The following is a 16,490-nucleotide window of genomic DNA, read 5'->3' as shown; positions in this document are numbered from 1 at the left end:
ACGTTTCACTCAGTGAATATCAACTCGGTGAGTTAACTTTACCACTCGGTAGCCATGAAACTTTACTCAGTAATCAACTCGGTGAATACTATGTTCTGTGACTGCTTTCTTTTGTAACCGACTAGACTGTTCATACCGACTTCTCTATGTGTACCAACTACATGATTCAGTAATACTAACCGACTAGAATATATAGTATGACTTTGGATAAGAAACTAATGGCAATTTGATAAGTAGTAACATATAATTCTATGATTGTTGGCTTGTTATATCTAACTTAGACTAGACCAAATATTATGAATGCAGTAAGTATTGTTTCAAGATATCAAAGTAATCCTAAATAAAATCATGAATGTGTAGTAAAGAGGATATTTCGGTACTTGCAAGGAACAACAGAGTATGGCTTATGGTATTCTAGAGATGATAACTTCACTTTATGTGCATACACATATGCAAATTGGGCAGGAGATACTGATGACAAGAAGAGTACTTCTGGTGGAGCTTTCTTTCTTGGAAAGAACTTGGTTTCATGGATCAGCAAAAAATAGTCATGCATTTATTTATCTACTGCAGAAGTTGAATATGTTGCAGCAATAACTAATTGCACTCAAGTCTTGTGGATGAAGCAAATGTTGAAGGATATCAAGATAAATTGCAGTCAACCGGTAGTTATCTATTGTGATAGCTCTGCAACTATTGAAATTTCTAAAAATCTGGTATTTCACTCTAAGACTAAGCACATTTCAATAAAATATAGCTTTCTGAAGGAAAAGTTGGAAGAAAAGGAAGTCAAATTGGTTTATGTGAACACTATAGAGCAGATTGCAGATATATTCACTAAACCGCTATCTAAGGAATCATTTGAATATTTGACAGACAAGTTAGGGGTATCTACCCCTCTGGCAGAGACTAAGTGATGTCAGTTGGCATCATTCCGATATGCATTTATCAGAACTATCATTCATTTTGAATTGATGAGTTGGTGCTACTACTTAGGGGGAGTAGTTAGCTTTGAGATTCACATGATTTTGATATCTATGTCATATCTTTGGCATTGATGTCAAAGGGGGAGAGTTATATGTGAAAAATAATGTCATAACATGTCATATGGGAGAGAGATTCATATCAGTTTTAGATTGGACTGCACTCCTCAGGAAGAGTTGCTGGGATTTTTCAGTTTTTCATTGTTAAATCTTCTATGAGAAATTTTTGGCACTTCTTGGCACTTAGATGTTTTCTTTTTCACATCTAGTGTTGTCATCAATGCCAAAGGGGGAGATTGTTGGCAATATGAAGGAATTGATTATGTGTTGCATTAATGTTTTGTCATTGATGTCAACACTAGTTGTTATGATTGGTTACCAATAGACAGATTTTGGTTACCGGTAGAAGAACTAGTGTTACCAGCAGAAGGGACTATCAGTTGGATACTACCAATATGATTGGATCAATGGAATATGTTTGGTTTGATGTTCATGGAGTATGTTTTGGTCAGTTAGTATTGACTTGATGATCAGATGCTATCTTACACTCTAGTAAGCCTATACCGGTAAGGGTTTAAGGTTTTACCGACAGAGCTTTCACTGAGAATCTTTAACATGATGCATAAGTGGTGTTGGTGCAGTTTCTAGATGGAATTCAGGATGCAGAAGGTGATCTTTGTTCGTGCCTTGAATGATTGGAGACATTGCTTTGGCATGGTGAATCTATTTGGGTCCAGGTAATGGACCGGTATGTAATGTGTTCTCTACACATTACCGGGATGATTTATGGATTGGCTAATGTTGTTTTGGTCTAAAGCCGACATGGCATATCATTGTAATGTGGATGTATCTAATGATCTTATTGTAATATCTTTTAGGTGGCCGACCTAATTGGTTTAGGCCTTAGGGTTTGTATAAATTGATGTAAGATCTCATTGTAGATCGTGTGGTGATGGTGGTAATGGTCATGAAATGAAATATCATATGTGAAGGAGATTTGGTCGATCATAGGTGATCGAATTGGGTTTGTGTAAGAGGTCAAAGGCCTCTGGTATTGAGCTTAATCGAGATTGTAATCAGGCATGGTAGATGCTATCATTGGTAGTTAATTCTTCTGGATTGTTGTCCAATTATATTGAGGTGGTTATAACCTCTATGTAGTCAGTGAGACTCCTTTGTAATGAACAGTAAGCTCTAGGCAGTGTGCCTTCCTGCACGTGCAAGCCCCTTATTGTATCACATACTTTTTGCAGAAGTATTATCTACTTGTGGGTAGGCTTCCCACCGTGGTTTTTCCCTTTACCGGGTTTTCCATGTACAAATCATGGTGTTATGTGGTATGGTTTCATTGTGTTAATTTTTTGTTTCATTCTTAAGTTTTATTGCTTATCAATATCTGTTTCTGCTATTCTGGTATTCAATGTTTATGTGCTCTAGTTAAAGGTTATAAAGTAGTTTGATTAATATAATTTGTTAACAACTGATTCACCCCCCCCGCTCTCAGTTGTCCTTCAGTTATTCTAACAATGAATTCTTGGTGGAACAACTATGGATCCCCACTTATAATCATTGGTCCCAATTCCCCTTTGTATGGTGATTTCTATGCTTACGTTCACGATTAGATCCTTCCACCTAACCTATCAAATAACCAACATAATTTGACCTTCATACACCAATCTTCCCTCTACATAATCATTGTCGATACCTTGTACCGATGAGGTCTCGATGGTACTCTCCTATGATGTTTAGAGAAAGAAGAGGTGACAAAAACTTTACAAGAGGTACAAGATGGTATTTGTGGAGATCACTCTAGCAGCCCTTCCTTGGCTAAAAGGATCATGAGAACTAGGTACTACTAGCATTCCATGGAGGAGGACTCTTATTATTTTGTCATAAAGTGCAATAAATGTTGGCATTTGGCATAACTAATTCAGATGAGATGATGCAGTTGAAGATGGATAACTGCACTGGTAAAGGAGAGAAGTCTATTTGTGATGAAGAGATTGAGATTTTATGGTCAGATGACATGATCAATTATTTTTGTTGTCATTGATGGCAACTGATGTCAAATGATGTTCCTGATGTTTTGTTTTGTCATCTAAATGATTTGGTTTACCGAAAGATGAGGTTTATTGGTAGAGAACTGAAGTATGTGAAATAGGACTTTAACCGATAAAGCATAGATGTTTTGATTGAATCGGTCGATTGACGATGATTGATGATTTGCGGTTTGGAAGGTGAGATTGTATCATGGAAAGGTGTATCTGATCGAAACCAAAACTTGTGAAGATTACCAAAAGGCGTGTTTCAAATTTCTGATGAAGTTTTGCTAAGGTTTTAGTAGGGTTTAAGATCGGTGAAGATATCATCAAACTGGTAATGATTTTTGTTATGATGGTGATCGACGATGAGTCTACATGAAGTTGGTAACATGACACAACCCGTGTGAAAAGATTTGATTGTTATTTTGACTCGATTCAAGGAAAAATTTATTGGGAAACAATGAAACGCTTAGTGGAGTGTTTTAAGGTTAAATTGACTTTGGTACAGATTGGATTTTCGTTATGGGTTACGATCAACCAACAGTTGATATTGCATTGTAATTTGTTGTAATGATCTATATATCGATCTGAGATGATCTCTTATGATTTGTATTATAAATTCATGATGTAATTAGGGTTTAGTGGCCGACCTAGTTGAGATGGCTATTTAGGATGGCATAGTTGATGTTTTTGATGTCGATGGTCTTAAGAGAATGTGTTGAGTCATCCAAGTGAAGTGTGAGATTTTATTGAGAGTTGCAGAGTGTTGTGCATAATTGGATCTAATCAAGCAAGCAGAGAAGTGCAAGTAACAGATGATTATCTTACTGTTGTTCCCTAACAGTTGCAGCAGGTTAAAATCCCTTAACCGGGTAGGTCTTAACACGCCTTAAACATTTATGTCCCCTAACAAGGAAGCTCTCAAAAGAGTGTTAAATCCTCTCACAAGGTTGATCCTAACAGAACATCAAGCTCCTAACCAGACTGCTAGGCAAATCCCTTAATCGAGTGACTCCTAACTGTGTCTGCTCCTAACAGGGCGTATTGTAAGCTCCTAACAGGGCATACTTCAAAAGAGTAAAGCTATTTATGGGTGCCAACTCCCACTATGGTTTTTCCCTATTTGGGTTTCCACGTCAAAAACTTATGGTGTTCATGTGTGAAATGGTTTTCATGGGATGTTTTTGCTTATGTTTCATTTCATGCATTATTTCTAAGACACTGGTTATGATATTTTATCAGAGGTTTACCAAAAGTTACCGGTATTGATAAGAAGTTGTTAGAGAAAGTATTTGATCTGATTGATAAGGGTAATGAGTTGGTAAATGATCAAATTTATATGATTTCTTAAGTGGTGAAAGAATTGATTGATGTGGTAAATGATTTGATTAATGTGTTAAGAAAATCTAATAAAGAGGTTGATAGATCTGATTAAAGAAGTTGAGATATTTGTTAAATGGTTTCAGATCTGATATAAGTTTGTTTTTGGTTTAAAGTTTTAATTGGTCTTAATACTGATTCACCCCCCCTCTCAATATTAATCGGATCCTCATAGGATTAACAATAAATGCCAAATTCACGGAGACTTGATACATGAACCAACATAGGAGCTACAACCTACTGCAACACCATGGCCTTTCTACCAATGGGAACTCGACCTTGTGGGTAAGATAAATCCACCATTATTAGATGACCATAAATTCATTATCACTGCCACTGAGTACATCACAAAATGGATAGAAGAAGTTCAATTAACACAAGTCACCAACAAGAAAATTGTGTCCTTTATCCTGAATTACATCATATGTCATTTTGGTGTTCCCATGTCCATTGTCATAGATAAAAGTACTCTTCCATTCAAAAATTGGGATTTCTATGAACTTAGTGAAAAATTCCATATCTAACACCAATTATCCACCCCATACTATCCACAAGGAAACAGTCAAGTAGAAGCTTCAAACAAGAATATCCTACGAATCCTAAAGAAAACAATCAATGACACCTGTCGTGATTGGCACATCTGTCTGAATCCCACACTATGGGTGTATCAAACCATCTTTCAAACACCTACAAGAGCAACACCATATTCACTTTTTTATGGAGCATAATCTATCTTACCTATTGAGGTTGAGTTACCATCCATGCGGGCATCATTGCACAATCTAATCAATGATGAGGAATACTGGGCCTCACGTCTTCAAGACTTGGAATTGTTAGATGAGAAGTGACAAGCTTCCTTCAACCACCTTAAAGTGTATCAATGATGCATGAACAAAAGCTACAATAATAGATTCAAGCATAGAACATTTGAAGTTGGTGATCTTGTCCTCAAATAAAATCCCTGCAACCAGCCAAATAGGGAAAAGAGGAAAATTTGAATCAAACTGGCTAGGTCCCTATGTAATTACTACAGTCTTTGGGTCAGGGGCATATCAATTGGCTACTTCGGAAGGGGAACCACTCTTAGATCCAATAAACAACATGCATCTCAAGAAGTTCTATAAATAGATGTTCAGAGCATCAAGCTCACACATATTTCAAAACTATAAAAAACATTCAGAAAAAAGTATTGAAAAAAGTACAAAAAATTGAAAAACAAGAAAATAGTAAAGAGAAATCATTCGTCCAAATGGTGAAAATCTGGTAACCAAGAGCCATGTGTAAAGGCTTTGCTCCACCATCTTTCAAATTCATTGATCAAATCCTTTCATCCAACCACATCATTTTGTACTTACCATGGCTTGATATTGATCTATCATTAATCTTTGTCCTATAGTCCCACTATCGCACTTAGCACTCAACACCTAACTAGGGGCAACTTTCCTTTACATAACAATGGGAGTTGATCTTGAATATCATTGGTTCACATAACTACTTTACTATAAATAAATCCAAAAAACATTTGAAAAATGTCCTGAAATAAACCAAAAACATTCAAAAAATGTCCTAAAGAAAAACCAAAAACATTGGAAAAATACTAGAAATCCAAAAACATCACAAAAATCAATAGAAAACATTGCAATAAATTCATTCTTGTTCACACAAATATTCGATTAGATACGAAAACAAAATCGAGCATACAAATCAAATACTGAAACAAGACAAAATATCAATTAGTACACAAACAGTCAAATGCCTAGGCTAAACATAAACCAACTGTCTTAACAAGGATGCATATTTCCTTAAAACAAGACATGATGACACATATTTTGGCAAGAATATTCTTTGGTTGTTTGATTGTTGATAGTACTTTTTTAATTTACTAATTTATATCATGTTCCTATGCTACTCAAGGATATCCACAAGTGATTAGAGTGGCCAAGATGGTTCATGGTATCTTTTTTTTGTTTTTTGTCTGCGAATTGTTCCAATGAATTTTTGCGACAAATACTAATGGTGTCTACGTGGGAAGTTCATAAAGCTACGAGATCCTATGCCAATATACAAAGTCATGGATCACTATGGCTTATTGACTACAACGTATACCTCGACCATAAGTATATGAATCAGAATGGAGGGGAATATTCCTTGTATGTAATTTGTCTATTTACAGGTGTAATGCTCAACCTTGGTTTTTGATACCTCGGTCAAGATCAGAACCAAATAAGCTCAATGATGAAAGAAGCACTATGAAAAGCACAAGATCCACCCATCTCATTTCATATGAACATATCCTACTGTTGAATTCTATTGCATTCCATCCATCCATAAATCCATATCGTTGCATATCATTCATACATAGTCATGACAATGGATACTCTATTCAATCCTCTTCCACAAGAATGGGTACTAGGTTCTCCATACCTTCTATCTAAAATTGACTTGCCCCCCTCATCCTCCCCATCTTGGTCATCACCAAATACCCTAGATTGTATCTCATCAACCCGATCAAGCCAAGTACTTTGTAGTTCATATCTAACGGGAAGGGTTGCGTATTCAGTATCATCTAGGTTACTGTTTATGTCTTTTAAACCCAACTGTCAATTGGTTAACCAATCAAATACAATCAAAACAAACAATTGCATCAATCGTCTAAGTCTTAATGAGTAATTTGACTCAGATACCTTGACATCATCAGGCAATTAAATCAATTGTATTTTTTGATCAAAGTTACAATAGGTCAATTTGACACACTTACTCAGACTTTATCCTGTTTGAGAAACTGACATCAACTATCACGCTTTGACTAAAACCGAGGCAATTCACACAATTGCATCAAACTGTCCAACCAATTGCACCAAAACTATATTGATCGATTGAACAACATCGAGCAGATTTATCGCAAAATACTGCATTTGTACAGTATCTCCTGTATGACCTAAGGGTACTCATCGGCTTACCCATCTCCTCCACCCCTCGCCATTTCACACCCAGCTCATACTTTCTCACTCATTCTTTCACCATTCAATCCAAAATTCTCCATTCTACCATGCCTAATTTTCTTCAAAAATTTCGAGAGATCACCCCAATTTTCAAAATTTCATCTCATCTCTCGAGGGGGCATACCTAACTACCTAACCACCAACCTAATGCATGTTGGGGCATATACCATACTTACATGATGGGGCATGTGCCATGCTTAATTATTTTTCTTTGAAATGATGTGATAAACCACACCATCTCAAAGAGGGGCAAATGTAGACACCCATCTTTGTCCACTTAATTAAATAGATATTTGATATTTATTTTATTATTTAACCATCATTCAACTATTAATTAAATAAATAAAACATATTTTTTTAATTAATTAATCTTATCCTAAAATCCCTCCCCCACTTGCATCTTCTAGAAAATGCAAGTTGCAAGTTAACCCTCCACATAATCATTTCTAAACCTCCTATCATTAGCCTAATCACCCTTTAATGGTTTGCACATTCCTCAACCAAGGGTTAACCCAAAATCCATCAAATTAAACCTTTAATGACTTCCTTCAAAGTTTTAAAGCCTTTAATGGGTTCCTTCAAAGTCTTCAAGCCTTTAATGGGTTTCTTCTAGAGTCTTCTTAAGCCTTTAATGGCTTCCTTCAAAGTCTTCAAGCCTTAAATAGGTTCCCATCAACTCAAGCCTTTAATGGCTTCCTTCTAGAGTCTTCTTAAACATTTAATGGCTTCCTCCAAAGTCCTCTTAAGCCTTTAATGGCTTCCTTCAAGTCTTCTTGGCATTTAATACTTTGTCCCCCTCTCCTCTCAAGCCTTCCCTTGTTGACACTTGTCAACATGTAATTGGATTAAAATAGAGCACATGGATTGAGGATCAACACTTCCTCAGTAAATTCAATCTTAACCCTTCATTCACCCATTTTCCCTATAAATAGAGCTCCTTCCTTCATTGTTAGGGGTCACAATAGTTATCCATATGCATTGTTACTTTGTTTTTGAAGCAAGTCTTTGTATTATGTTTTAGCTCTTCCACTAGTTGGAATTGCTATTTACATCTAATACTTAATTTACATCCCCATTCAACGCTTCACATAATCAATCATCTCCCATCCTCCATCTGACATCCTTTTGTGCTAGTGCTTAAGTTGAGGGAATACTTCATGTAGTAACGAGATCTTGGAGAGGAGGATGACAAGGAATAGTCATGGCATAGGGAGCATCATGGGTAAGTATCATATTCATTTTGTTTATTTATTTCCTAACTTCTTGTACTAATATTCTTTGAAAATGATTTGAATGGATTTTTCTTCATGTAATGCTTATGGTTGGAGGCTCTTTACTAATATGATTTCATATTGATTTATACTAATTGATATGTTTATTGCGTTTCAGAGTTAATGTGGAAGAACAAGTACATGTGAGAGGCATAAGGAGGTTGGTCACAAGTACACACGTGCTTCTATGCTAGAGGCAAAGAGGAAAATGGAAGTGAATGTATTATTATCACATTTATTGTTGATAATGCATACTTGGCCTCTCTTCTTGGTGGAGCTATTTTCCCACAAGGGTTTCTCTACATAAATATTGTGTTATATGCTATACTCTTATGTTATTGATTTGTGCCTCATTGTTGCTATCTTATGGTGATGATATTTTTAATTTATTGTTGTTATATGTTCACATAAGATAGGATTGTTAATCATGACATATATGCTGATTTTTGACATCATGAAGAAGAGAAGGTTCAAAGCATGGTTTTGCACATTAAGGCAATTTAATTTTAGATTTGCATAAAGTCTAATTTTTTCATGTTGTAGTTGTATATGTTGAATTTGCACCCTCAATTGAAAACCCTAGTTCCAACCACAAAACCCTAGATATACAACAAAATTTCACAACACATCAACGAAGAGCCATAAAACATGTAAAATCATAAAATAACTCAAATTATACCTTAACACATTCACATGGGTTTGATCTTCATTGTTATCCTATCTCCATTGATCTTGTTTTGATATGGTTGCTCTCAAATTTTTATGCTTGCACAAAAGCTCAATGGTGAATGGATATGGTTGTGATGGTATAGCTTGATCGTGATGATGTAGGATAAAGTCAATTCAATAGAATGAAAGTATGCTCCAATCTTGATTGATGAAAAGAGAGAGGGAACGGATATGGTTGTGATGGTATAGCTTGATCGTGATGATGTAGGATAAAGTCAATTCAATAGAATGAAAGTATGCTCCGATCTTGATTGATGAAAAGAGAGAGGAAGAAACCTCTTATATAGAGAACATCTTAAAAATGAAGGGATAGGATTAAGAGGTGGGATAAAAGATGGTTGGCTAAGATTAAAGGGTAGGTAGATGAAATAATAAAATAAAAGGAGTGGTTAAGATAAATGAGGGGAAAAGGCTAAATGAATGAATTAAATAAATTATTTAATTAATAGATGGGAGGCCACATAAATTAAATAAATGAAATATTTATTTAATTTGGAAAAAAGGGAATTTAAATAAATAAAAATATTTATTTAAATTAGGATAGAACGAGGCTTATAAAAGGTTTAGTGAATTAATTAAACAAATAAAAAAATATTTAATTAATAGAGGGAAAAGGTATAATTAAATAAATAAAAATATTTATTTAATTGGGCTAGGACAATTTTAGGTGTCTACAGTAGTTGTCCAAGCCTTGTATCTCATCCTTTGATTGATTTATTGGATAGAGATTGATCTTGACAACCTTTGGTATTGAACCAATTTACTTCCCAACAAATTCATGCTAATGTACAAGGCCTACTAGAATCACAAAAAAATATACTATGAGCGGGCCCTCATATGTCTAATAAACTAAAAAATATTTAAAATATAGTTCACAAATTTTAACAAATGACCATAATAGCTTCACAAGTTCTTAATATTATCTTTCGCTAATTTGGAATAGTAGAATAGAAATTTAGTAGTTTCTAAAGTTCTAGATCTAGTATTTCATATAGTGTTGATGAGGCAAATGAATTGGAAATAAATTGTATAATAAGAAATGGGTCTATCATGAACCATTAATCAACATTCAGCGAATATCAAATGAGTTATTCCACAAATTGTTCGCTTGAGAAAATGTGAATAATTTTTTCAAGGAGCCTCTCAAGCACTAGTCTTAACATAATTTTTGTTGTTTAGTGTGTAGTATGTATATCACAAATGGTTGAGACCTAATTGTGGGCAATTGGAGTTGTTCATTTTTATTAAGAATAATTCCCCTTCAACCAAACATAGATCATTCATAAAGTTGAAATTTTAACCTAAAACTTATATTTAAATAAGATGTTTGAGTAGAATAACATACAAAAATTGTAGCATCGTAAATTGTCACCAAGCCAATTTACACCTCATGTTTATGCTACTACTTTCATGCATCTCCCCCTCATCTCCTATCTAGGTCCATCCAGTGCCTTAATTCCAACTTTTATGCCTCAAACGCTTACCAAGTGATCCCCCGAAGGGGTGTCATCCTCCCTTGGCCCAAAATCTAGTCCCTACTTGAGGAGGACCAGGGCGCTAACACCCTGGTCCTAGACCAGAGTGCCCAGCGCCCTGGTCCCCCTCTTTGGGGCCCAATTTTCAAGGAGGGGATGAGACTTACTTCTCCAGTGAGAAAATAAATTAGTGGCTCTATATGACCATTGGAGGTTGGCCTAATTGGTAAATTGACCTAGATCCTCATATATAAAGACATTTGATCAACTTAATTTCATCGGAGCATCATAAGCATTTGACCTAATGCATTCAAGCATTGAAGTATTCATCATCAAGCATTCTCAAAGGTCTTCAAGGCTATATTCTTCATTCAATCATAGTGAAGAAAGTTACAGCATTCATATGCAAGCATGTGTGTGTGATTAGGGTTTTGTCATGTCCATGCCATTTCATACAACATGTGTGCTTACATTCAAGAAGAAAAGCACCATTATCAGTCATTACAGCTTTAAGGTATATCTTTCCATTATTTATTTCAGTATTTGTAATAATTCATTCAAGGTTAACTCCTAAACCGAGGTTTGACTTAGGCAAACCCCTATTCCCAACCTATTTCCCCTTTTTTAATGTGTGTAGAAAACAGGTACAGAGTTGCGATCTTTAGAATAAGCTTTATTTACAAAGATGAATCAATCCCCCATTTGAGTGTGAAAGGTGCAGAGGACTAGAGCGACCAACATATTGGTCCCAACAAATCAGGAGCTCCTTTTGGGAACAGATTCAAATCCTCTTATAATCCTTAGATCCAAGTTCGTAGCTCGATATGACAAATGTAGCTCACTATTCCCACATTTTTACATCAATTCTAGCATATTTACCCTAATTTCAAGATCCTCAGCAAATCAATTCAACTCAAGGGAAAGAAGAGGCACATTCCAAACCCCCTGGAATTAGATCAGTATTCAGACCTCATAGGTTTAGATCCATCTAATTCCTATCTTTCACTAATGTATTGGTCCCCCAGTAAAAATTAGCGATTTTCATACATCTAATGGTGGAAATCATAATTTTTCACCTTTACAAAAATATGATTTCAAATTGTGAACCAACAAAAAGAGTAAAAGATAGAATAAAGTTTAATAGGTAGCTTTAATATCCATCAATAAAGATTTTAGTTCATATCACATCAAGGCTAAGATGATTTTGACATCAATAACCTCTTGATGGAATATATAATCACACATCAACCTAATATCTCAATCTAGTTTCAAAACAAGAGTCGATTATCTATAATATTAGCTAAAGCTAGAGGTGTTAAGCTCATATTCTTCCTTATAATATTGGGTTTGATAACACATGTTTAATTTTTTAAATAAATTATAAATCAAAATATATTATATGCCAACAAAGAGTATTTTAGATAGATTTTACAACATATCACAATAGTTGAAAACACATACACAAAGATCATTATGTCAAATTGCACTTTTCTCCATTATCACCAAGGTCATCAAATCTAGGAGCATGCCATCTAAATATCAATTCATATCAAAATTATTGCTACTATCAAGGCTAATGTCATGAATATCACTTGCAAATTTACCATATCAATAAGACACATAAATCTAGATACTAATAAACAATCATTTCATTGTAAAATCTTGATGTTTCACCATTGTGAACTTCACTTAGATGCAATGAGTGCTAAGTGAACCATTCATGCTCATGAAAGATAGATTCATGTTAACCACTAAGGGAAGAGCACTAGTTATCATCCATGTTCCAATAACCATTCACTCGCACACCCAACCCCCTAATTACTAACTTTGAAGAAACCAAACAAAAAAACAAAACTAAAAGGCCCATTGATAAATTTCACATGTACTAATAGCCACCCATTTTTTAGCATTTTTTGACCATAATTGGCCCATTTGTGCACCTTTATTGGTACCCTTAGTGCATGACTATTGGGGCATTTGCATAAGAATTGACAATTTTAAGTGCACAATTATTGGGGCATTTTTAATTTTGACCCTTGCACATATAACAAATCCCACAACTTGCATTGTTACTACCCAAGAGCCAAAACAATAGCTATATAAGTAGTTAAGTCACATGTGGAGACAACCAAAATAATATCATCAAAATCCGATATGCCATTTAGAATATGTGGGTGTGCAAAATTAACTATAAAGACTATTGGTAATCATGAAACATGGTTTAGTGATTAACAAGAAAGCTTCAAAATCCCTATACTCTAACAATGACATGTAATATACCTTGCACAATAATAAAAAGTGCAAGTAGATTTCCACAATCCATGAGATTGAATGCGTGTAACATCTGGATTAGATTGTGTGATTATTTTTGCATAACGTTTTGGATCACACTTCGTGATCCATCATCCATAACATTTCGGACCATGCTTCATGATCCATCATCCTGATGATGGATCGTGAAGTGTGATCCGAAACGTTATGCAAAAATACTAACACAATCTAATCCAGAAGCTGCACAAATTCAATAATAAAATAACTTATAATACATGATGATGATGGATCATGAAGCATGGTCTGAAATGTTATGCAAAAATACTAACACAATCTAATCCAGAAGTTGCATACATTCAATAATAAAATAACTTATAATACATGATGATTCCTATCCTCCTCTATTTTCCATAGCTACTCAATCAAATTTCTAGACTAGGCTCTCTACTTCCTATTCTATTTCAAAACTAGACTTTTTTGTTTATCATGATCACCAATAGTTGAACCTACATGAATTGTTATGAAAGTTCTTACTAAACCTTTTTTTTAAATATTGTACCATTTTCATTTTATTAATATAAAATTAAATAAGGTATAAATCATTTAATGCTTATTCACATTGATTGCTCTAAAATCCCTCACATGAATTTAAAGGTGCTTCTTCAATACAACAACGGTCACCTGCAGAGCGAGAAATACGAAATTCGTAGGATAGGTAGAGATCCATAATAAATATTAAAGATGGACGGTGAAGCTTCATAAAGTGGGCATTCATGCAGCCTATGACTACCACACTACGAGTTGGTAGACGCTGTACCTGCTCACCTGTCTTCAAAACAAAAACCATCTACCTTAAATTGCCCCCAAATGACCAACCTCAGGGAAAACAAAACATGACAGATGTTTCTACAACAATGGCAATTTCACCGAGGATCATCATCTTCCTCAGCGCTCTCATCTTTCTCCAGCGTAATGAACTTTCAGACTCTGTTTCTTCGCCATGTTTTTCCCACTGTATTAGGAAAAGAAACAACTTGATCTTGTGTTTGCAGTTGCAGAGAATGTGGAGAGTAGAAGAGCAATTCGGAGCATATTTGTTTTTGGGGATTCTTACGCAGACACGGGAAATCATGATCATTCGGCCATTGCATGGCAGCCCCCATACGGAATCACTTTTCCTGGACAGCCCTCTGGACGCCATTCAGACGGAAGAGTCCTCACTGATTTCGTGGGTATGTCTGTTTTTTAAGCTGCTAATGCCCATTTTCAGAATTTTAAGATTGCTTAGGATTTTTTTTATTTTGGTGGCAGCGAGCTATTTCAACATGAGCACGCCCCTGCCATACAATCAGAGGCAGGGGAACCCAAATCTGGTGCGTTTTGGCATGAATTTCGCTTCTGGAGGAACTGGTATTTTTGATACAGTGCCCGGATTGCCCAACGCCACTGCCCAAATCGAGCAGTTGCAGGACTTGGTGAAGAATGGAGTGTATTCCGCTACCAGTTTAGCTTCCTCTCTCGTGCTTTTCTCCATTTCGGGCAACGATTATGGTTTCTACGTGCAACGAACACGAACAGATGCTGTAATTAGTTTGTCTATAGCTGTTATTTTCTGAATTAGATTGTGTTTTTATCAATATTTAAGATCATATGATTCATCGTCATTTATTCTGAAGATCATATAATCCATCATCATTTATTCCGAATTTTTCACATTAATATTTTGAATCGCATTCTATGATCTATGACCTCCTTACCTTTGATTGTGCTGGATGCTTGGGTGAACTCTTCATCAGACAGGCCTTCCTTCATACTTTATGTTTGCATTTCCTATTTAAGAATAATGTTGTTCCTTGAAGTTTTCTCCTCCTATACCATTATGAGAGATTTTTCTTCATTTTTCTCTTCCTCTACTAAAATGTTGATCCCGAAGAAGAAGAAATTGATGGATGTTGTTCCTTGAAGTTTTCTCCTCCTATATCATTATGAGAGATTTTTCTTCATTTTTCACTTCCTCTACTAAAATGTTGATCCCGAAGAAGAAGAAATTGATGGATGTTGTTCCTTGAAGTTTTCTCCTCCTATACCATTATGAGAGATTTTTCTTCATTTTTCTCTTCCTCTACTAAAATGTTGATCCCGAAGAAGAAGAAATTGATGGTGGATCAGTGTGTTCAAAATATTGGTAAAATGATTCAATCTGGAATGAGTTAGAAGAGAAAACCTAAAAATGATCTAGAATGTGTTTCGAAATGTTGATACAAAAATTCTAAACACAATATAATCAGTAAACTTCTATATCTACCATTTCAAAGATTTCAATTTATTATCTGGATTTGACTCATCTTAAATTGTTTGTCCAACTTAAATACTGTTTTCCCTAATTGCAGGGCCTGCCTGGTTTTGTGGAGACGGTGATCAAGCAGTTTAGAGTGGATTTGGAGAGGTTATATGGAATGGGGTTGAGGCAGTTTGCCATTACAAACATGGGGCCTTTTGGATGCCTGCCACTTTACACAGCCAAGAGTAACTACAGCAGTTGCAATGATACAGCAAATGCAGTGGCTGTTTATCACAACAGTCTCTTGCAGGGAGTGGTGAAGGGCATGAAAAAGAGCAGAGTAAATGGAAGCTTTATTCTTCTTGATCATTATTCCAGTGCACTTTCCATTATTCAGCATCCAAACCAATATGGTAAAATACTTGTGGTGTCAAAAACATTTTTGTTTATCTAAGCTAAGATGCAGAATAGTTGAGAATGGCTATGTTATTTTTGCAGGGAAGCTGAGGAATGCACTAAAGCCATGTTGCATGGGTGCATGTGGAATGAGAGATAGTGCAGGCAAAGCTGTGTACAGTGTGTGTGAGCAACGTGGATCTGCTTTCTTCTGGGATGTGGTGCATCCCACTCAAGCTGCTTGGCAGGCCTTGATGAAACCCTTCACTTCCTCTCTACGCTTCTTTCATACTTGAAAACCCTATCTTACATCATGTCAGTAAATTCCCTAGGAAAAGGACTGGTAGGGCAGCTAGGAGGAATACCAAGTTCAGCAGAGTTTAAAAGTTGTGAGTGCATTTAGTATTATCCAAATATGTTATTATTGATTAATATAGAAGTACTTTCTACACATACCATTTTTCACTGTTATCTTAAACATTAATTTGATTAATTATTTCATATTTAATATTTATTTTACATCTCATTCATATTAGAAAGAAAGTGGTAAGTATTTTTAATTTTTATGGATTAAGATTTGATCATCAATTAAGAGAAAGGAGCTAGTAGTTGAGTATGTTCCAATAGTTGTTTAGTATTTTTTGATTCAATGTTTAATAT

General features: G+C 35.2%; 1 protein-coding gene across 1 annotated transcript; it reads left to right on the top strand.

The window, feature by feature from the left end:
- The first annotated feature begins 13,911 nt into the window (after positions 1-13,911).
- LOC131061341 (GDSL esterase/lipase At5g03610) lies at positions 13,912-16,283 on the top strand. The gene is made up of 5 exons (XM_057994986.2): positions 13,912-14,122; positions 14,206-14,385; positions 14,465-14,736; positions 15,544-15,847; positions 15,933-16,283. Exons 1-5 carry the CDS (start codon positions 13,927-13,929, stop codon positions 16,124-16,126), a joined length of 1,146 nt encoding a protein of 381 aa, XP_057850969.2. The 5' UTR covers positions 13,912-13,926; the 3' UTR covers positions 16,127-16,283.
- Positions 16,284-16,490: the final 207 nt, after the last annotated feature.

Source organism: Cryptomeria japonica, chromosome 11, assembly GCF_030272615.1.
Source record: "Cryptomeria japonica chromosome 11, Sugi_1.0, whole genome shotgun sequence".
Lineage (NCBI taxonomy): Eukaryota > Viridiplantae > Streptophyta > Pinopsida > Cupressales > Cupressaceae > Cryptomeria > Cryptomeria japonica.
This window is presented reverse-complemented; position numbering and strand designations above follow the sequence as displayed.